The 23,843-nt window shown below is 44.0% G+C and overlaps 1 protein-coding gene across 1 annotated transcript; it reads left to right on the plus strand.

Annotated features, from left to right (window-relative positions):
- CTCFL (CCCTC-binding factor like) lies at positions 1 to 23,265 on the plus strand. Its single transcript, XM_015882089.2, is given in 10 exon segments — positions 1 to 482; positions 1,084 to 1,276; positions 2,932 to 3,102; positions 3,257 to 3,390; positions 3,741 to 3,861; positions 5,227 to 5,387; positions 5,966 to 11,373; positions 11,755 to 11,824; positions 14,982 to 16,789; positions 17,243 to 23,265. Coding segments are annotated over 7 exon segments (1,206 nt in total). The 5' UTR covers positions 1 to 176; the 3' UTR covers positions 6,086 to 11,373; positions 11,755 to 11,824; positions 14,982 to 16,789; positions 17,243 to 23,265.
- The last annotated feature ends 578 nt before the right edge of the window (positions 23,266 to 23,843 follow it).

The raw sequence follows: 23,843 nt of genomic DNA on the forward strand, positions 1-23,843 counted from the left end.
TTGCCCTTGTTTTAACTTTGCGTTCTAAGCAGGCTTCTTCACTGGTGGATGTGGTGTTAGGTCTGCTGGAGCCTTTCACCAAAATCAAAGGTGCTGTAAGAAACTGGGATGGAACAGAAGAGGGTGATGAGAACAAGATAATCCCAGAGAAGGAGAAGAGAAGTGTCAGTGATGCGATGATGGGGACGAGTGACCTCGCAGAGTGGTCCCTGTCTCCTGAAGAGGGTGAAAGAGACTTGCTGACACTACAGACAGTGTGTTTAAGGGCAGAGGAAGATGGCATTGCAGGCATCTGTCACATCACTGCCCACCCTCAGGAGGACATGGTGCAGCATGGGCAGGGTGTGCCAGTGAGTGGGCACGAGGCCGTGTGTGATCTGTGTGACTTGGGCTTGGTGCACATTAACATTCTGCAAGAAGGAAAGGCAGAGAGTTCAGAGAACAAGTCAATGGAGGAGCCAAGTGACATGCTGCTGATTGAGGTACTAATTCTGGGTGTGGTGAAGGTGGCAATATGATAGTTGTTAACTTGTACTATCAGACTCACACTGTTCTGACTTTAGTATCATTTTTCCTAAGTGTTGAGATTTGTTGGACTGAAATAGCTAATCCTTTGTGCAGCTCTCTGTAATTTCATACTCTATTGAAAAAAGCAAACAAAAAACGTAGCCTTTCTAGATTACTAGCTCTAAGCTGCTACAGCTCAGACAAACTTTTAATTCAGTTCATCAAAAGCACTGTGGTGCTTTTGTTGTTTCAGAGCCTACGTCTGTTAAATAGTGTTAGAAAATTTCTTTTATGTGAGCACAATACGACAGTGATTGTTGGATGTGTGATATGGTTTCATATGAAATGTGCTGTATTGAAAGGACACGAAACATTGGTATTAAACCTCTGCTAACTACTGGTTTATAATAGAGATTCCTTGCCATTCTAGATACTCTCTGGGATGTGATCGTATTTAAGATTAATTAACAAAAATAAAAACTGTCATGATCTTATGACAAAGGATTAAGGCAGTTTAAAAACTTCTTAATTAAGTAGGTTAACAGAGATAATGATGTCACTGAATTTGAAAATAAGGTCTAGCAAATGGCCCAGTCTGAAGAGGATGGAGGAAAGGAAGCAGAGGGTCTGAGCTGTAAAGCTAGTGATGATTGGTCAGACTCACATGATGAAGATAAAAACCACAAATATTCATCTCCATCAGTACAAACAGTTATAAGAGATCCCAAGTATCTAGAATCTCAAATGAGTTCTTCACATCATAAGGAAGGTAAATTGTTGACTGTAATACCTGTAGTTAATTATTTGATAACATATTTTAAGTTAGATTTTGAAGCAACATGGAGGTTTTGTATGAAATGTCCATGCTGTTAATTGTTTAGGTTAAGTTAAAGCTAATTTTCTGTGGAAAATTAAAAGAAGGGAGAATACTCTTTTGCCTTAAGCAATGAAATATGAGTTGATGTCATATGTATTGTGTTCAGGAGATCCATTCTGCGTGGAGTTTAGAAATTAATGGTGTTTTGAACATGATGTGGTTTTTAAAACCTCCAGGGAGGTGTTAGAGTTAAGATCGGGTATAAAATGCCTTTGGATAAGCCTGATAATTTATTTAATCTTGTCCATTCAGCTTCAAGATGCATATATTCAGGGTTTGTGGATGAGCTTAGAATGGTTCCAGTTTGCTGGTTAAGAGTGGTAGGCAAATACCAGTGCCTGTCAGCGGGATTATCTCCCAGAACCTCAATGAGAGTAACAGAACGTAGCTGTCTTCATGTCTTAATACTTCAGGAATGTAGGAGTGTGTTGCAGAGTTTAAGGACTGACTTAAGGGGCGTATAAAGTGACTGTTTCCCTAGAATCTGTATGTCTGTGCTCTGAAAGTCGGATGACATCAGTGGAGTTGAAAAATCTGTGAATATGTCCCTCATAATATCTGGATATGAAGGTAGACTGGTGCAGGTTGTTTGAAGTATGGATGTACCAATCAATAACGTCCCTTGGTTTAGATATTGCATTTAAAGGGAGCACACTTGAACAGGTTTAACAACGCAAAGGAAGTTCTGTTCTGTGGGATGAATCCATAATGAATAAACAACAATAAAGCGGTTTTGTTTGCTGTTACTGAAATGTTAGCAGCACGTTCTGTGTGCTATGAAGCGCTGTATAAAAGGCATTTTGGTCTCAGCATGAAAAACATTACAGAGTGCATTTGGGAGCTGAGGCAACTGTTCTGGAAAGGCTCTTCTCTTATAATCTATTTGCCATTTTGCAGTTTTGAATCCTTTTCAAAACTGAAAGTGCAGCACGTTTCCTCTTCACTGTTGCTCTCAAAGAAATTTGTTACTGCTGTGCTAAGAACTTGGAAATGTTGTGTAATCCAGAAAGCGAGACTTTATTCTGTCTTCTTCAAGGAGCTGATCTTTCTATCCTTAAAGTCAACTAATAATTTTGTAGGGGCTTTTACATCATAACAGATTTTACATACACTTGGCTGAAAGCTGAGGGTAGCTTAGCCTGCCATATCCAAATCTTTGCATTTGTTAGTACCAATCAGACAGTTGACAACAAGAAGTGTGTTGCATTGTTTAGAAGTGCCTTGATGAACCACATCTTAGCCATGTGAAACTTTCATCCTCTCTTGGAGGTGGGAGTTAGACTAGGAGGTAGGATTCCTAGAATTAGGTTCTCAATTATATCACTAATGCATGGCACTATTTTGGGGTGAATTGCTAAAGTCTTAAATAGCTGTGTTACAGAAAGGCAAGCTGTCAGGAAGAAATTATTGCATTTTGAAGCACTTTTATGTATAAATGTGAGGTAGTTTCCTTAAACTAGAGGCACTATATTGAATTCAGTACTACTTTTGAAGAGTGAAGTCGTTCTTTTGTATCTCATGATCTAATTGTGCCTTTGTTCTCACAGGAGAAAAAGCAGTCTTCAGCTGTGAGCTGTGTACATACACCTCACTCAAGATATCAAGTCTGAACCGTCACAGGAAAATCCATTCTGAAGAAAAACATCACGTGTGTCACATCTGCCTCAAGGCTTTTCGAACAGCTACACTCCTGCAGAACCACGTGAATGTACATACAGGTATTATCTTATGTGTGCAGATATTCCATGTTACATATTGTCTGCATTATTTAATCAGTTTAATCAATTCTGATAAAAATTGTGCGTGTTGATTTAATGCAGACGGATCATATGGCTATTAAATAAGGTTCTTAGGAATGTTATACTCCCACAGGGACCAGGCCCTATAAATGCAGTGACTGTGATATAGCATTTGTGACCAGTGGGGAGCTTGCACGGCACAGGTGTTACAAGCATACCTTTGAAAAACCTTTCAAGTATTCAATGTGTAAATATTAGAGTGTGGAAGTAAGTACAGCATTTCTGAATTCTTTGGGGAAGGTTGGTAGGCTTTCAGATGCTAAGTTGTATGTGGCAAGCTACAGTATTAATGCCTGTCTTGCAGTGCAAATATATGTATGTACACTGCACTGGCCAAATGGCCAAAGTTTACGTTGTATAATACTTTGGCTTGTGAAAGGACCACAAGGGAAGAGTACAGAATATCACCTAAAACCAGAACAGGCAGCACTAAGTCTGTAACTGATGCAGTATTTAAAATTGCAGTAGATGTATTTTGTAAATTTGCTTATATTTTAACTGTTTATGCTGCTATAAATGCAAATGTTACTGCAGACATTTTCTTATTTTTATGCTAGGCAAGTAAACTGAAGCGACACATTCGCTCACATACAGGAGAGCGTCCTTATGCCTGCTACCTTTGCAGTTATGCTGGCAAAGATGCATATAAACTGAAAAGACACATGGCAGTTCATTCAGGTAGGATTCCCCAGTGTCATTATTTATGCCTGTGTTTCCTGTAGGCCTTCAAATTTCATGGGTTTCCTTGTGAATTTCCTTCCTAATTTCAGTCTGTAAATCACAACATTTTTCATCTGTGATTTTGAGTAAAAACATACCTGAAAAGCACGTATTTTGTGTGCTTTGCTTATTCCACATTGCTGTGGCCTAGAGATAGTTAGGGCCAAAATGTTTCTACTTGTTACTGCTTATAATGATACCAAATGTGTTATGTGACTTTACATCATTACAGAATATTCTATGGACAATGTCAGTGCTGATTTACAGGGAAGTTCCTGCAAGGAGATGGGGTGACATCTTGTGGTTGATGCTTTAAGTTGTTTAAAATACAAAGCATCAAATATTTTGTCCTTTTTCCCCTCCAGGTTACCTGTTGGATTCTGAATTTGTTTGTATCAGTTTCTAATATTATTTTCAGACTGTATAACAATCATGAAACACTGAAGATGATACAATAAACTGAAATATCTCTTCCTTGGTTGGGGTTTTCCTCCAGAATGTAAAAAATAGAGCACTGCATAAGTACATTTTTACTCCATGTGCAGAAAATTCATTTATTTACCCCATTGTCATCTGTGTCAAACAGTGTTGGAATAAGATTGATACTAAAAATAAAAGTTAAACTTCTCATAGATAGTTCTGGAGATACAAGGCTTTGGGATTCTCTGGGGGTTGCATGTACTACATTTTTAAACAGCTCTTGTTTGGAAGACTACTTGATTCAAATCCCTGTGAAGTCACTATGGCTTTATTTCATGTGTAAATTCAATTCTCTTCTAGGGAGAAAATGTTCTTGAACAGGTAAGAGTTTTGTTAGGAAATCAGTACAAAGAAATAGGGCACATTTAAGTGATACAGTTGACCAGTACCAAGAAGAGCTAGACACAATTTTAGATTTTTGAAGTTATGAAATGGCTGTATTAAAAATATGTGGGCAGACAAATCTGCCTCTAGTATCTATCTGTGTTTTCAGAAAGGTGCCACTTAATGGATTTAACTATTTCAAAGTCAGCATGGAATTAGTGTCAACATGTCACAATTCCTTTGTAATTACCGGCTACTTTGGGTGGCATTTTGAAATGAATCTTGTGTAGGTTAAAGTAGACCATTACTGGAACTTTCAAAGAGGTTTGATTTGTTAAACAATTTCAGCTTATAAATGCTTAATTTCTCTGGAATTTTTGCTGAGAGTACAGAAGGTCCTTTTTTCTTCCACTTTCTTCTATAACAAACATGTTACTTGGGGCTGTGCACAATCTAATTCTTGTTCAAACTTGTGGAGATCCAAAATTTACCATTAAAATAATTATTTCAACTCTTCAGGTGTCCAGTTACAAAGTGTGCATTCACGTATGGCAGTGGCGGTTCAGTGCAGTCACTGTGAGCCTGCTTTTCACAACCATTATGCTCTTACTCAGTGCAAGAAGATTCACGGGGATGGAAGAAGTTTCAGATGTGATCAGTGCAGCTATCCATGCAAGCAGGTATTTAAACTCACTGACAAATTATTGCGTATTAAGTGGATGACTTGGCAAGCAGGGTTTGCATTGGGTACTCTTACCTAATACTTTAACTTACAGGGACAAAATAAGGGGGAGGGGAGATCTGTAGTACAGCTAGTGTGTGTGCTAAAATGAAAGATCCACAGATGTTCTGGTCTGTATGTATCTCTGACAAATATATTTTATACATCTGCAGACTCCATAATAAAAGCATTGATTATATTGCATATATCTTTTGCTGAACTGATAGTATGAAGAAATACAAAGGTTGATCCAAAAGTAATGTCTCCTACTTATTTCCATGGAAACTACAAGAGATGAAAAAAACCACAATAGCACTATTTGATAGAGCAAATTGTATGTAAAAATATCTTTATTCTGCCCTCATTCTGAAGCTTTTCCATTGCTTGGTCATTGTCTCTGCAAACATTAATGACATCAGGAGGAGAAGCTCTAACCTTCTCCAAGGGACTGGGCAGTAACTCAATATTATATATAATATATATATATATATAATATTAATATTTGATTAATGTATTTACACTTCATTATGCTACCAGGGTGATATGCAGAAGTATCCTGAAAAATGTGGATTGGTGAAGGCCAAAACTTCTACACCCAGAAAAAGAAGCAAGGGTAGAAGGAAAGAAAGGGAGAATCCAAAGCATGCTAAGCAATAAGGTAATCAGTGAATAAGTTAGAATTTAATCATGTAAATTAGAATGAAGAATAAAAGGCTAAGGTGGTAAATCTTCCCTGCTGCTTAATTACTGTTTCACAATGAAGCTAATTTAAGTGCTAAAAATGGAGGAATGCTTTAGAACAGTCTTGAATTGCTGAGCAGAAGTTCTGGTCTTCTGCTCTGGGTCACTGCTCAGGTACTTGTTCTGGGACTGCTATTCCTCAGCTCCTGCAGATATCTTCCTAAATTCCTTGCTCAGCAATGCTTACAAATGCATTTTTTCTTTTCCCTTTTACAAATTCACTTTGCCTTTATAAAGGTGAATGAAACAATCATTGCTGCGTTGAGCTGTAGTGAGTTTCCTTATGAGCCTATTTTTGATAATACACTGCTTTAATACAGACCAGAATGGAACATTTTTGGTTTCAAAACCCAAATTGCACATTAATCTCAATATGCATCTTAACAAAAAAATTGTTCTTCTCTCATACTCAAATCAGATAATGATCCAATAATAAAAACTCTAGTGATTTAAATGGCTAGAGTCATCCTTCTGTCATGCTGAAGGGGTGACCAGGCCCATTTACAGATCTCTTGGCTCAGCACGTCTGTACAGTCAGAAGGGTGCTTGTAATTACTCAGTGTTACTCAGTGTAGGTAGCACTTGAGCACTGAGCATTTATTCCTTCAACATGAAACAGAGGATGGTCTGTAGTTAATCTCTTTCCTTCTCTTTCTTCTGCTTCCTCATCTTTTCTCATTAGGTTAAGGTTAATAGGAAGTGAATAAATTCAGATCTGGGGAGACCAGAATGGTGGGCAGGTAGAAATATATCTAAGGCCTAGATGTCCTCAAACATTACATTCTGATATAGCAGGTTATACCTACACTGATTTGTGGCCAATGACGCGGAGATAAAATTTGACACAGAGTAAGAAATGTTGAAGCCTTTCTGAATGAATATAATGAATATAATGAATATATATCAGCAGCTGAGTTTACATTAGCATTGACATTTCTGTTTTCTCTGGTAAGAATGTAATGGTATGTTTAGAGAGAAGTTTACAGCTGCAGTGTGTATGCTTTTGCAATAATTAGATTTAGCTGTTTATTAATGTTTTGGTGCACGCAAACAATATCTTTTTGGTATCTTTCATATCCTTTCATCTGGAAACTTCAGTTTCTACAGCTAAGATAATGTCTCATTAGCTATTGCTCATGCAGATATTCAGTCTGTTATTTGACATGCACAGCTTTTAGAATTTCTGTGCTAGTTCCAGATTTCTTTTTTTTTTTTTTTTTTAATAATTGATATTTGGGAGTATCCATCGCTGTTCTCTTCTTGCACACTATGCAGGGCCTGTGGGCTCCTCTCTGTGCCTTCATAAATGACTGTTACCATAAGAGCTGAGCCCTCATTAGAAATGACTTGTGGCTGGTGCCACCAGTGATTGGCTGGAACACACATTTTCTTTTTTAATTGTTGATTATATTATAATACGAAAATTTAAATTTCCACTTAATGCTTAGTTTTCCTCTAAACTTATAATAAGCGCTACTTACTTACCTGGCTCATCGTGTAATATTCAATGTAAATTAGTTTCATTATCTAAATAAATTGAAAGTGAAGATATGATGTTATATATTGGACGTGATCAGTGCTCTGAATATATTGCTTGCTTGAATTGTTACTAACCAAGCTGAGTGCTGCCCTGTGCTGGTATCTGAGCATCACACTACACAAAGTAGAATGTATATGAAAAAATAAAAGACATTAATGAAGTTGAAAAATGACAATCTGAATAGTTAGAAGCCAGAATGTGTCCTTTTTGAAATCAAGACGGAATGCTTTAGACCTACTCAGGAGTCATTCCTTATGGACTCGAGCTTTTTAACTGGGAACGCTGGTTGCTGTACTTAAGAACTTACATTACCGTAGCTTTCAGGTGATGGGTTTACAAAGTGAACTCCGTGGTGTTATTTGTACCTATAAGATCAGTACACATGTATTAGTTTTTACTAAAACAGTACATACTCTGAACAGATGACAATTTAAAAAACAAACAAACAACTTCAGTTACGAATTATAGAGGAGTCATTAAACATTCAGGAAGGGTTCATGCCATGAAATAGATACTAACGGTAGTGCTGCTCTGCCATGGGCTGGTGCTGAGCAGTGCGCAATGCAGCCGATCAGCAGCGCTTCCTGGAGATGGCAGCACCGGTTCACATCTCCGACAGCAGACCAGCAAAAGAAAGATGCATGACAAAGGTGCTCTAGTTTTATTAATTTATTGATATTAATTAGTAATTAATAATATTTTTTATTGTTTTACTTATTTATTTTTCCTCAGTTTGAAATTAGGCATCTCGCTTAACATCTTGTGCAGGTGAAGGCTAAACCAAGAGGTTTTTTTAGCTGTTTTTCTTAGCAGATGAAGCTCTAGTTGTCACTACGAGCTGCAGCCGCGCTGCCAGGAAGGAGAACGGGCTTTGAATCTGCCTTGCTCCCACAGCATCACGCTGCTGGGATGGGTCCCTGTGACCTGGGATTTCAGCACGCAGTGATCATTACCTTTTGCCTGGGCAGTGTTCTGTAAGAGCAGAGAACAGTGAGTTTCCAGCTTATTTCCACTTCCTGAATTGTCTCCTTTCCAAGAAATTAACTGTCATCTTAAATTCCTGATATTTTTTCCTTCGTATCCAAAAAACTGTTTGTGTCTTTTAAATATTGCTGGCTGGGTTTCTGGATTAGCAAAACACACTGACTGTCATCTGCTGAAGATCTTCACAGCGATTACTTTCTTTGTTAGTTAGAATCAATTTGTTACGGTTATTTAACAATCTCACAACTACATTGCAATTAGAAAACGTACACAGCCTCAATTTCTCCAACCCCAGTTGCTTGCACTCCCATTCCTGGTGCACATTGTCTTGTTCTGTAAAAGAAACAGAGTGCAGTGACAGCTGTGGGACCTCAGAGCTCAAACCTGAAATGACCCTCATGGCAGCGCTGCCTGGTTCCTTCCCTAATGGGCAGCACTGGTACTGGTGGAAGCAAAGGCACTGCACTGCTACAGCTGCAGCCAGAGCTCCCTGCCCACAGCTGTAAGCACATCTCAGCTCTATTAATTGTGTCTGGTACTGTGAAAACCTGGCAGCTCCCTGCAGCAGCAGCTATGGCTGTCTCCACTGTACAGAGGAGGAAGATGAAACACAGAAGAAAATTAATCTCTGATTTAATTCTTTTGCTTTTAGGTGCAATGAGACCCACTGATAAAACAGCGTGCTGCTGCCTTCTTGCTTGTTTAAATAATTGCACTGAACTAGAAATAGAAACGGAGGGGAGTGGCAGCATGCAGTGATTAAGTTACATTAGAAAGCAGTGAGCGAATGTGCAAGGAACCAAAGACATTAAGCTGGTGTGGTTAATCTCTTCCAGAGACATTAAACTCCAAGTATTAAAATTGAAATAACATTCATAACTTCATAAAGGTCAGCGCTTAGGCTGATGTAAAAACACTATGGCAGCACAACTAAAGGCCACGGACGTGGCTGGTGGCAGAGTCTCGTGGGGAGGAAACATGGAGGGAGCTTCAGCTTTTAGAACTGGGAGATGCGGCTCTACTTTGCATGCAAAAAGATCTTCTCTGCTTGCCTTGAAATCCCAATGAGAAATGCAGAAGTTTCAGGGGGCGCCTGCTGCTTTCGTCCTGACAGCAGCACAGCACAGGAGCGAGCTGCTGCTGGTCCCTGCTGCCCGCCTGGCAGATGCAGGAGAGCTGCAGGAGGTCACAGATTTGGGCAGGCAGGCTGTCCTCATCACGGGGTTTTCTCTTTCTCAGAAGCAGATGATTGAATAGAAACAATAGACTGCTTTCCCCATCTGATGATGAAGACTGACAGTTCGTAGGAGATGAGTCAAAGGTTACTGATGAGAAGATCCATCCAGATAATTGCCGTAATTGTACCCTGAGGATGCGACTCCTATCACAAAGCCAGAGACTGTGATTCTATTTGTGTATAAATACTTGGCAGAGAACTCCGTCCTTTGCCTTAAATGAAGAGAATTCCTTCATGAGATACAAATGGAGAAAATCCTCTTAAATATTCTCTTTTTTTTTTTTTTTTTTTTTTGTGACAGAGAGCCCCAGGATCAGCTACAAAGGTAGTGTTTAAACCCAGACAGTCAAATAACCAGTTGGGTGTGATCTCTAACAAATTACAACATTTCGAAAATGAAATTCAGCAAGTGTGGCAGTCAGATGGGGGGGTTGGCAGCACGAGCATGAAAAGTAAGTAGTCTTTAATTGCAGGAAATGACAGCGAGCAGCTCCTCGGCATCACTTCTCTCAGTGCTGTGCCTGCACTCCTCCTGCTGTGTGTGGTGGGGAGCGTGTGGGCACATGGCAGGGATGGGGAATGAGGGTGGGGGGTTTGCCATGGGGACCCCATGCAGCTCTAGAAGCTGTATCCTGTAACTGTAGTGGAAATGGTACATCACGGCCTGAAACAGTGATGGAGCACCTGGTGGGAAGGCAGGGCTAACCCAGGGGAGCTCAGGTGTAAGCAATGCATTTGAGTGACCAGAAGGGCTGGAGCCAGGATCCACCCCTTCCAGCCCTCATTTAAGGGTTGGCAGTGAAAGTGTAGGTATCTCATCTGGAGATCCCTGTGTATGACAGAGCCTCATAGGCATCCTGAAGGCAAGTAGCATCTTTCTCTTATTTCTGCACCCATTGTTATTGCATCCAAGCAGGTCCTCACCTGCTGGAGTCCAAGACCTTACTGCTCTTCCAACTTGTTGTATTTTCTTTTCTTTTGTGTCATCGCATTGCAGGGTGGGCAGACAGTGAGAAGTGTGGGCACAGAGGGCTGCAGAACCTGTGTTCTTTCAAGATCTGTACGTATACAGAGGATTGTGGAAGGATTTGTGCAGAAAAGTTTCAGTCTAAAGAGTTACCTGCTGACCAACACCAGCTGTTAGGAAACATGTGACAGCAGCACAGTTTGGACTGAATGTGACAGCGTGGTGCAATCAGTCAGTAAGGAAAGGAAGAACAAACATTCATCCAATTCAATATTGATAAGGATATTTTTACTTGAAATGGTGATGGTGATGCTGGAATCAGATGAAGCAATGCCTTGAGGCTGACTCCTTCACAGCTTGTGGAGTGTCAGGGCCAACCATTGCCCATGCTGGTGAGCTTTGGGGAGGAGCAGTTCAGATAGAGCCACAGCACTCTATTATAAAAGCCTCATGACCAAGACAGATGCCAGTAGCTGGTAGGTCTCTAACTGCATCTATCTGTATTTTAAAACTACTTGTTGGCAGCTTTGAGAGATGTTAGCTCTGGAAGAAGCACTTGCTTCCACTCTCGATGCTCTGGACTGCTGCATAAACCCTTTGACTGCAGCATTGCTGGGGCTGTGGGCTGGCAGCAAAACTCTTCTGAATGTGATGTTCTGATGCCATTGGCCCTTTGAGGATAGCTTTTAAAGAAATGGGCTAAACAAGGAACCTAAGTGTGATGGAAGAGGGAAGGAACTTGTCTGGCATCATCACCTAAAGCAGGTCATGCTGATGCAATCAGGCTGTTTTCTTCCTGCATAGCAAGTATTTCTACATTCAGTTTTATTTCTGTATTTATTTATTTTTTCTTTCAGGAACTTTGGCTTAAAAAAAAAAGTGCTGTGTTCATCTGTGTTGTACTGAGTGCTCCCTCACGTGGCCCTGGTAAGTGAAAAGGGACAAATCCCTCTTCTTACACCTCTGAATTCTGCCACGGCTTTGGTTCATGGTGAAGCCTCCTGCTGGCTCTCCGTGTGCTGCAGCATCCTTATTTGTGGTATGCAGTTTCTGTACGTGTTATCATTAAACAAATGAGAAAGTTGTGAAGCTTGAACCATCTTCCAAATGTCAGCAATTTTCTCTTCCCCCAGTTTTAGAAAACACAGGTCTATCCCACGCCGCTCTCATGGTTTCTGCTGGTTTATATCCGGGCAGAAGCAATTGGTGCAAGAAGCGTTGCTTATAGGACGGTGCCTTAAAATACTTCCAAAGGTCACTGCACATCAGACAGAAGGCAGTGCTTGTTCCAGCGACTCGCCCTGAGAACTACAGGTCTTTGTTAATATTAATTGTGTATATTTTAAACAACCCGTGTTTTAAAAACACAGCACAAGCAGGCAGCAGTGAATACTTTGTGAGCACTGAGAAATGGAGGGCGCTTCCTCACCCATGGTTTTGGGCACAGATGTTTGCTGTTCTTGTTAACTTCAGGGTTTCTCTATTAAAGCTGTATCATGCATGTGCTTGCAGAAAAGTAGGAGCTCACCGTTTTCAAGAATACCAGAGAGGCACAGAGCTCATCATCTCTCTCTTCCTACATAGAGAAGCTTTCAGCTTGTTCCTGCTCCAGCTGCACTGGGAGGGGAGGCATTCATTGCAGGGGGGGTGCCCCTTCCTGAACCCTCTCAGTCCCCATCACTGGATGTCCCCACCTCTGCTCCCAAGAGATCCCCAGGATTTCCCTCATGAGGACTGTCCCTGAGCATCCCCCACCAGCATCCTGTAGCTCTGCTAGTAATGCTCTTTTACCTTCTTCTCAAACACCATTCAAACATGCATTTTATGGGGAGATGCTGACAGACAGCAACATCTGCTGCTCTCGGCTCATGGGCTCTTATTTGGATTGTAATTACTCCATTGGCTGCGATCTGTTCTCTGTTTGCCCACTATCTGTTTCTGTCAGGTCTCAGCCTCCTACAAACCACCCATTATGTGGTGGTGATAATTAAATCTCCCAGCTCCAGGCCGGGCTGAGCAGCACAGGGAGGGCCTTCCTTGTCCCGACAGCTGCCAGAGCCACAGCCCCTAATGATGCCCCGATCACCTGCCTGCTCTGCAGGACAGGACACCTATTTGTTCCAAACAAGCTCTTTCAGCAGCTGTCAGATGCTAATGGCTTTCAGCTGCTGACAACCTGTGCCCTATGCAAACCAGGGGCGCATCATGGAAACGTGCATAAATATTCATGTGTGGCTGACAAAACCAGAAGTGCAAACGCGGTTATCAGATCTCTTGCATGAATGTGCTGTAGTGTGCCCTGTTGTGTTGGCTTTAGTATGATGGATACAGTGCAAATGTTCAGAAGTGATGTTGCCCTTTTATTTCTGTGATTAAAAAATCCGCTGAAGGCAGTGGGGATGCAGAGGCAGGTGGGTAAGAGCAGAATTTGGGTCCCTATGTAATGTGTGCAGTTCTGGACTGATGATGCTCTATTCTGTGGGTCACGTACTGAAATTTTATTGAGAGAAAGGAGTTGCTTTGCTCAATCCTGTCTGCATTCTTCTATGAAGAGCTGAAGGTGTCTCAGTGGAATGTGTGAGCCCAGTGACTGTGTTCAGTGCTTCTGAAACCCCCCTTCTTCAAAGGGGGTTGAGGGCAGGGGTTGAGTCCTGGGTGGCACTGACACCCTGATTTGTGCTCCTTGGATTTGTGCAGGTGAGGCAGGCTCTGTGCGGGCACCAAGCTGGTCACTGTCCTTTATCACTTGTGTACCTACGTTTCTGGGATAGATGGGCCCTGTGAAAATGAAGTTAATTAATTCAGTGCTTCAGATATAGGCTGTTATTTTAATTAAAAACTGTATCATGTTAGTTACAGAAAAAGGTTCAAATATTCTGCAGCTTGATATAATAAAACTTAGCAGATACAGGTGTTGTTTATGAGCCATCAGATTTCCACTGGCACAGTACTTTAGTAAAATGAAAAGAAGAAGAGAAAAGGAGAAGCAGAGCCATGTGCTAATCCCTTCCTTTATTGCTTAAGGGAGATTTCAGTATAAAGTACCAATTTCCATATCATTTGAATGGCCGTTGCAGCCCATTGGTGTTTAAAGTAAAATGTGCAACTACTATAATCAGCAAAACAGATGCAAATGCCTTGTCTGTCTTTAAATTCAGTCCCCTCCTTGCTGCTTCAATTAGATTTAGTGTGGAAAACTTAATCAGATAATTAAAAATGGGAGCTATTCTTCCACTTATAGCAGTAGCTGCTCCCAAGGCAGCTCTTTTCCTAATCAAGAGATGTCTTATGGAAAAGGACTCCCATCTCGTGACGAGCTGTGGTGATAAAGCCCTGCTGGGACACTCAGGGCAGACTGGGATGCTTTCAGCAAGAAGCAATGCTCATCTGTTGCCTTCACTTGTGAGTGGTGAAGGCCGCACCAAGGCCACGCCAGCCTGGTAGGATGTGAAACAAAGTGTGTCAGGGTTGGTCCCTTCAGGAGGGCATCCCTGGAACTGCAGAGAGCCAGAGGGGGAAAGGAACACAGGCTGTCCGTAATAGAGCACCCAGCCCTGATAGATGGCCCTGGCAGCTGCTTATAGGGGCACAGAACTGTCCGCAGCCTTAGCAGAAGTGGGCTGCTGCTCCTGAGCTGCTGGGAAAGTTTGAGCCCAATATTGTTGCTCGGGTTGTTTTCCTTTCCAGGATGCCTCTTGTGTTTACCATGGTGGCATTATAAATTCATGCATATCTTATATATTTATTTTTTGTCCAGGAAAAAATGTGAAACTCATGCTCTAATCTAGAAATAGTAAAATGCTGCAGGGTTAAGTGCTGGAGTTCACTGGAAAATCTACTTGCTTTAGTGGGAAAGGGGTCGTGGGTTGGTTTTTGTTTTTTCTTTTAATGTAGTACAAACAAAACAAATTTGGAAAGCATATTTTAAATACGAAGACCTGAGAGCTGTGTGAGCTGAGGTTGGGGTCAGTGTGGTGGAAGCTCCAGTGCCCTTGGAACAGCCTCCAGTGCACACGTGGACCCTCATAGGGGAGGCTGTTAAAAAGAAGTAACTCAGTTCTTTTATTTAATTCTTACTTTCCAGTTATACTCTGTGATGCCACTGCTGAGTACACTGAAGATATTCTGGATGCTGTTGGTGGAGTGAGAGGTGGACTGTGCCTGAATATTTGTAAGGAGAGTTAAATGTGATCTCAAATCAAATTCTTATGGCTGCTGGTAAGGACTTTATGGGTTCCTTTTATTTGGGGGCATGTAACTAAAGGAGATGTTCAGCATGTTCCTCAGTGGGTGCCAGAAAGCTTATTTTCAGAAGTATCTGAGGCTCAGGGAAAGTCAACGACAGCTATATTTACCCTGAAGTCTGTGCAAGTGCTGCCAAAATCGAGCCATGTTCTTTTTGTAGGAATAACCATGAGAAACAACAGCACTTGGAGGAAGGACCGGGCACCATACATGTGACTTATCTGACATAGAATTACTTAGATGTCTTAAATGGGGTCCAAAAGGTCACCTGAGGTTGTGCCTTGAGTGCTGCCATCAGAAAGGCAGACGGGAAAGGAAACTTTAACTCTCAGTGCCATGAAACACAGTGGGAGTGGGGCAATGCAGCTGGATGCACACCAAGGGTCTGGTGCATGGAGGGGCTCCCAGCACCTCAGAGCTGGCATTTCACCTGTCTCAAACAAACTCCAGCTGTTTCTCCAGGCCACTTTTGGTGTGATTTATAGTAAGTTTGGTTGTTCCACACTTGCCAAGCAGTGGGCAAGGTCTGTGGCAACAGCCAGGCTCAGCAGCAGCCCAGCCACTGCTTCATGGCAGGTTGGTTTGCTTGCAGCCTGAGGCAAACCTGAAATCATTAACAGCCCATTTGCTGGGCTAATGACTCTTTTTTTAGTAGATGTATAATTTAATATATGGTAACTTTCATGCTTAATTACACTCTTCAAAGCTTCTTTTGAAGGAATTTACTTTTCTGCATGCATTTATTATACGGTGTTGGGAGCTGGCTGGTTTGCTTCTCTGATATTCTGTGTTACTTTAAGGAGATTTTAATTGAGATGTGGATATTTCCTCCTCTGTAACTACTCACAATATTTTTAACCTTGAGTGCTGGAAAAAAACAAGTGAAGGTGTATTACTGCGATGTTTCAAACATCATCCTTCTGTGCCCTGCTGCAACCTGCCCCGTTGTTCTGCACAAGGCGCAGACCCAAACCCTTCCAGCACAATGCAAGGCTTCAGCTCAGCAGCCTGGCCCCGTTCCAGCCCATTTCATGTCTGACTCAGCACCGAGTGCCCCCGCCGTGCTCTGTAACCTCAGTGGGAGCACAGACAGGCTCCTGTAAGTGCTGCTAATCCCACGTGCCATTGGCATGTGGCACTTGTAAGGCTTGCTGGGATCAGTTTGGATGAAAGAGGCTACGCATGTAAGATGTTTTTCATGGGCACCCCAAATCCGGTACTATATCAATGAAAGAAGGGTATGACTTTGTCAATAGAGATGCCTTTCTTGAGCTAGGCGGCTGATTGAGGGGATGGTCGTGAATCTGGGTTTCTTTCTGTGAGCTCTACTGTCCCCTTCATGGAGATTAAATTTCCCAGTACTGATTTCAGCTCCGCAGAGCAAGTAAAAAAGATAATCTCCTGCTTGGATATCCTCATGCTATTGCAATCCACTAATAGGATCACCATCCAGTTTTGACTTAACAGGCACCGGGAGAGGATAATCCTGTTTATTCGGTCATCCAAAGCACTGATGATCTGAGATAATCGGTGGCTGAGAGCAGCAAGGAGGGATGCGTGAGGTGCTCTGTGCCTGGATGGATGAGTCAGATGCTCAGCACTGCAGCCCCAGCCACAAAGAAGACAGAAACTGGAGAAGCCAACCAGGTAAAACAATAGCATTTCCTAGGGCCTGTTCCAGACACTGTGCTTGTAACATTAACTCCTACAGCTGACACAGGAGCTGTGGATTAACATCAAATTGTGCTGTTGATTTGTGAGCCTTGTTCTGTGCCCTGGGAGCTCTCCCCACCCCAATGACAGGTCTGTGGTTTATGGTTTGGTGTAAGCCAGCAGCAGCAGATCACCCAGCAGCCCTCATGCACCATAGCTAGGGGCTGAGCCCAGCTCCTCACCACAGCTACACTTGTAAGTATTGAACACATGCACAATGATTCATGGGTCCCAGTGCAATGCTTGCTTCAATTAATACTTTATAAGGTGCTGGTTATATTTAACTTTCCTAACTTGAATGGACATGGAGACGTGATCCAAATGACAGAAAGTTGTTATGTTCTTGCATTTTAAAACCAAACAGTGCTTTTCTCTCCCTGGTGCCAGGTGTTCAGGGCCCTGCAGGTGGGATTATCATGTGTGGCTCTTTGATGAGCCCTGAAGGGCAGAGTTCCAGCTCTCCAACCTTCCTTCCTTTGCACCTGAAGAGTCAGCACTGAACACTCTGCTCCTTCTGATGGTACTTCAGGGCTCCTCGTGCAGAGCTCTATGCTGCAGCCCAGCCCTAAAGGCAAGGACACATCTCTGCTGAAGGCACTGCTGCTGCACTCCAGCCACCACACTGAAGTAGTGACTGCTCTCCCCCAAAGGCACCACGTGTTGAACTTGTAGCATCTTTTCTTTACTGGTGTCGGTAAGAAAGAAAGGGTGTCATATGGTGGCTGCAGGCCGCTGGGGCTCTGTAGATCCCTTCTAAAGAGACAGCAAGAGTTACAGGATGCGCAAGGCTTCTGGTACTCGCTCAGTGATTAGAGTGGTTGTGCAGGGTGACAGCAGTTCTGCAATCAGCCCGCAGGGAGCAGCAGAGCGGCACCGGGCTGCTTTCCTCCCGGAGCCCCTCGGGGCCGGCAGTGACCAGGGATGGGTCTGCAGACCCCCAGCAGGGAGTGCACTTCCCCATCGACCTGAGGGCATCACCGTGCTGGGCAGTGAGCACAGCCGGGGCTGCCACATCTGAATAGGGCGAGAGCCACTGCCCTGCACAGCAACAGCATGGGACCATCAGGAGAGCTGTGTGACTTCACCAGGTAGGAACCACTGAAGAAAAACTGTTTCTCAGTACTGTGGGGACAGCAAATAAGGGCTTTTTCCTCACCGATTTGGAAAGTTTCTTGTTCTTTGAAATGCATTCTGCAGAGCACGAGGCAGGAGCTGATGGCCCCACCTGCACTCACATCTTGCTCAGCCTGATGACAACATCTGGTGAGTTCCCATTCTTCCCCTGTGCTCACGGTAGGGAACATGCCTTAATTTAACCCCACTGTACAAAGCTGGCAGCTGGGTGCCTGGCTGCGATGCTACAACAAGTGTTTTCCTGTTGGCCAAAGTTCAAATCAAATCAGAAGGTCAGGCTTGTTGCAGGCTGATTATCGGCACAACGGGTGATAAGAGTGGGGATGGCTCTGGAATCCCATTCCAGGCACTGGAGCAGAGCCAGCCCAGCTGCAGAAGGACTGCAGATAGCACAGAGTCTTGAGTTCAGTGAGGTTTTGGTCAGATGGTGGCATGGCCCTGGGAGAGGGAAATATGATTTTCTGAGCTTAAAGCTCTCTCCACTGCTGGCAAAACCAGCAGCAACAGAAAATGGTTTTTGTTCTGATCTGATTCATGAAAGCAGATGTGCCTGTGCCTTTTTGGAGCTCATTTGAATGTATGTGATGCACTTCTGGCTTTACAGAATCATCAGTTAGCAGATGTCTTTTGAATTGTGGCACTTAACTCAGAGGTTAAAACTACATCAAAACACTCACTGGTAAGAATTTATATTGCACTTAAGATACATTAGGGCTTTCTCCATCTTTTTCCACTGAAAATTATCTCATGGAAATTTTTTGGCTTCTAACCAGTTTGCTACACATCTCTCACAGGACCTTCAATCCCATGTTTGCTGATTAACACTTCTTAATAATCCATGGATTCATGGGGTGGAGGAGGGCTGGGGGCAGGTGTGGCTGGGGCTGCCCTCCTACGTCCCATCCAGCTGGACCAGCTGCCCAGAGCCCCTCCTGCAGGGCAGGATCAGCCCCACACCATACCTGGGAGACAGCTGGAAACTTGAGATCAACCGATGAAGTCTGACATGCTGAAGATTAGGAAGAGCCATTCTGAATATCCATCTGAACTTTGGATGTGGGAGGCTAAACAGGGACATGACACGAGTAACCTGACAAAGGCTGTTTAGCTTAAAAAAAATCATGATAATTAAGAAGAGGAAGGGAAGCTCTGAAGCACTTTGCTGCTGGAGCCATTGGGCTGCAGCTGTGCCGGTGTCAGTCAGTGCTGCCAGCTCCCATCCCACAGCCAGCACGGTGGGCCCCATGCAGTGCTGCCCATTGCTTTGGGCTCTTATCTTCTGTTGGATTTTTGTTGTTGCTGTTTTCATTTGGTTATTTTTCCCCCCCTTTTTGTCATAGGACCAGCTCAGAATAGAATCATGAGGTCGGTGTTTATAACTTCCCAAACCATCTATATGCTGTTTTTAGTGCTGACGCTGTGCATGAAAGGCCGTGTCACCACCGTGCTCATGTTTCCGTGTGACTCTGGGGCTGATTTGTCCCATTTCGTAACCAGTAAGCGAAGTGAGTCTGACAGCCTTGATTTCAGCTCTCACTTGCTGGTTCCCATGCTGCAGATAGGCTCCATTAGTAGCAAATTCCTGCCAAAAGAAGTGAATTACAGTTCAGGCTGAAAATGTGCTGGGATTCCATGCAAAACCTTCTCAACCAAAATTATCTGGAGCCAGCTGGAAGTGTGACATTTAGAGTGTGCTATTGAGCTTTTCATCCTGACCAAAAATACCTGGAGTGGAAATAGGTGCCTTCTTTCAACCATGGGAAAGCTTGATAATAAGAAAACCACAATAGTCTTTGAGCATTCATTACCAACTCTAAGTCCCAGCCTGGACACAGGGGAGCTGTGATCTCACCAAAGCCACATGCAAGGAGCCCTGGGTGCATGGGAGCTGTACATCCACCTCCTGCATCCCAACCCAACCAAGCAGAGCTGCTGCTGTCAGTGTGAGATCCTTCCCATCCCCTCCCCGTCGGCTCTGCTGTTTATTGAAGCTCTGTCTGTGCCCGCTGGGCTCTGCTCCTCCCCTCTGGGCACCAGCATGTGAAGCTGTTTTTAGATGATGTTTTCAGTCAGAGTTTCAAGCAAGATGAGCTGGCTCAGCCCAGAGGAGGGAGAACAGCATGTGAAACACAGTGGGGTCAGACAAGGACCGGCACCCCAGGCTGCCACTGCTGGGTCCTGCCAGGCAGTGCTGCAGCTGAGCCAGCCCCTGGGTCCACACGCACTGATATCAGATGTAAACTCCAGTGCTTTGTGTTCACTTGGCTGACTTTGCCCTCCCATCTCATTCTGTTTAATTTAGGGGGGGATTGGGAGGGATATATGTGCTTTGGATCTGAAGGGACCCTCAGCCTGACCCCGGTACCTGACATGGAGTGTTGGATTTCATGCACTTCACTCCCACTGCCTGTCCAGGAACTTCTGGCTGACCGCAGTGCTTCCCTAAGGGGAAAAAAAAAATGTTCTTAAAAAAAGCAGACGGGCTGCCCCTGATTGTGCAGTCATCTCAGCACTGCTGAAATGCTTCTTATTCCCAATGACATGCCCATGGCAAGGAGTCCCAGGGGCTTCTTAGAAAGCTCCTGGACAAAGAGCTCCAGCCTCAGCTCCCTGCTGCCCTGTGCCCTCACTGCTCACAGCTCTCCTGGTCATGTGCTGGAGAAAGGCTGTGTCTTTTTCCCCACTTTCCATTACACTTGGACTTTAATGAGTATGTGCTATTAAACTTCATTTCTGGTCTATGATTCTTATAGGCCACAAGTAAGGATCACTATCCCAAGCATCTTCTTGCCCTGCCTGTAGGGAATGAGGAAGGAAAGCTAATGGAAGCCTTCAAAGCATAAATAAAAACTTTATACAATTATCTATAGCCTCCTATGGTACAACCTCGTTCTTTTGGGCTCAGGAGATGTTGCATAGGCTGAGGAGGCAGAGAGAGGAAGAAAGACCCATGAGGGGATAAGGAAGGGGCAGCCAGGAAGTGGGGCTCAGTGAGCTCAGCTCAGCAGCAGTGGGACCACTTGGATGGGAAATTGCCACCTCAGAGCAACCCGTGTACTTCACCTATTCATTTCCCTTCTTGTCCTTGCAGTACCCAGATGCTTTCCATTCTCCAAAAATATAACACCTGAAACAACTGATGTTTCATCTAATAGATGAAACAGAGGCAGGGAGGGGTAGGACAAACACACAACCAATGGGCACAACTGAGATACCTGGTGCAGTGCACTGCTATGGGGCTTGAGGAAACACAGCGTGTCACCTTCATGCTGCTGACTCAGGCTGAGTCAAATGGTCAGCCAAGAAAGAAGCAGTTTCTTCCTCCTTTTGCTGTTCAATGACCACTCTTACACCAGGAGAACCGTGCTGCCTACAGGAGCTCAGGCCCTGCTCACCTGGCTGGAGGCCCTCGTGTGCATCCAAAGAGAGCACACAGCCCTGCACACCCATCTGCTGTAATCACAGCTCCCTGGAGAAAACAGTTTGGAAATGGTATTTCAAGTTGTTGATTGAGATTTTTACAGATTTATTACCTGTTGGTTTTTCTTTTGTTCCCTCTTTGGCTGCCAGCTCCCCTCCATCTGCCACGGCTGAAATCCACCTCCCCTTATCGCAGCACGGTTTGCTCCACCTCTTGCCCATTTCCATTTTATTGCCTCCCTAATCTCAGCCTCCTGCTTTTCCTGACACTGCTCCCCCCTCCCCATCTGTGGCGATTAAATCACTGCTCCTTTTGTTCGGTGCCACTCAAAATCCCCTCGTTTCGCTCAGCCTTTGGGATGCTTCCAGGCACTTTTGCTGTTGTCACACACATCCGTTTTCCTGGCACAAAAAGGCCCGTCAGCATCTGATGGGAGCTTTAGCAAGCCCTCATTCCAGCCAGCTCTGAGACTGCCTGAATGTGAAATGGAGCTGAGCTCAGCCCCAGACGTGCACAGTGTACCAGAGGCGGCTGTGGGACTAATGCAGGGACACCAAGGGAGCACAGGGCAGCCCCATGGGGCACAGTGGGCACCTGAGTGTCAGGCAAACAAAGCCTCAACTCCTGCTCCATCTGAGGGAGCATTTCCCCCATACACAGAGACAGACACTAGGAAGCCATAATGTGTACACAAGACCATGAGCCTGTGATTTCCTCTAAGTTTTCAGATGAGATTCAGAGAGGGGAAAAAATTGAAGGTTATGGATAGCATGAGAAAGACAGAAACCAAAATACAACCAATATACTGCAACTGAAGATTTGATACAGATAGAACTGAAACAAACCTGGCAAAGAGAGTCACCAAATCTGTTTTAAAAAGCCTCAGGAGAACAGGACTCTAAGCTCGAAAGTCTGGGCATCATTAAAGTGTCTTTGCATGTAGGGGTGATGAATTGGTGCACTCAGCACCCACTGGCATGCAGTGCTCACGGGCTCAGAGCTCCCTCATCCCTCAGAGCTCACCTACTGAGCACAAGCACTACTGCTGTTCAGCTCGATGGTTCATTTTTAACCTATGATGTTACCTCTCGCTTTAATTCCTCGATTCTCAATGCCAACCATGATCCATTTGCTGTATCTTCCCTCACTGCTCTTATCTGCCAACATGTTTTAAATAAGTTTAGAGAGTACAGGAGCTAAAAAAATAAAAATAAAGAAGGCAGCTGAAGATAAAAGCCAGCAGCACACTTGTAAAAATAGAGCGGCCCTGCAAGAGGTGCTGAGTAAATGGGTGCACGGGAGGCAGCGCAGCAGGCTGCAGAGGCACTGTTTAAACTGAAGGTAAATAAGTGGCAGGGGGAGCTGCAGTTCATGTTGTTCCCTTACGTGTTGGTCAGATAATGCAACATAACTTCAGGCAAGCAGCCGGGTGCTAAAAATGGATACAGCTCTTGGGTTTCACCGGGTGACACACAGGCTGCAGTGCTCAGAATTATCCTCCTCTGAAGCACCAACAGGAGCAGAGCAAGCACGTGCCAAAGAGCTGCACAGAGGCACTGGGTGTTTCAGAGCTGCAACACCAGGGCTGGGAAAGGTGCTGAAAGGTGCTTCCTGCAGCAAAGGATGCTCATCTTTGGGACAGCAGCTGTTGCAGAAGGGCTGTGTGCAGATCCCTGAAGCACCCTCTTGTTAAAACCCTTACCTGCTCCGGTTGAGCTGTGAAAGCTGCCATCTTTTTTTGGTGACGGCTACATTTGGTCAGTAATTTAGGTTTGAAGCATCCCATCCAGTAACTTCACAGAAGCAGAGTTTAGACTTGAAGTTGGTTTAATATAATAAAACAATTGTCTTGAAAGCCTCCTCGGCATTTTAATGGTGTTTTTCTTTGGACTAAATATACACTAGAAGTGGAGAGGCTGTGTAAACCTAGCAGGGAATAAAAGGAGCTGAGAGGAGGACTCAAAGGCCACGTCCAAACTCCAAGAGTAACACAACACATGAGCTACCAGCTCCTGCAGGCAGGAACACCCACAGCCCTCTGGCCTGGGAGCCACAGCAGGCACCATTCCCCCTTTCCCTGCCCCAGGTTTTGTTATCTCTTCGTCTCCTCCCATCCTACCTGGGCTCACTCAGCTCAGCTGTGAGAAGGATGTTTGACCCTCCATACCGCAGCAATGATTGTGCAGCTCTGTGTCTTCTCTGCTCTCTGGGAAACAGCACTTGAATTGAATACACATTGCTCATTAGCATAGAGATTTCTCCACTCCTTGGCTAAATCAGTTTTCTCAGACTGTCATGTCCTATAAAAAGCAAATACAGGAGAGAAAGGACAGCACTGCTCCTTGGCCAAAGCATGGCAAGCAATTGTTTCCCCATTCCTGCAGCCCATTACTGTTATCTGCTCTGAAGAGGCAGAGAATGCAGCCTTCCTCC

This window comes from Coturnix japonica, chromosome 20 (assembly GCF_001577835.2).
Source record: "Coturnix japonica isolate 7356 chromosome 20, Coturnix japonica 2.1, whole genome shotgun sequence".
In the NCBI taxonomy this organism is placed as follows: domain Eukaryota; kingdom Metazoa; phylum Chordata; class Aves; order Galliformes; family Phasianidae; genus Coturnix; species Coturnix japonica.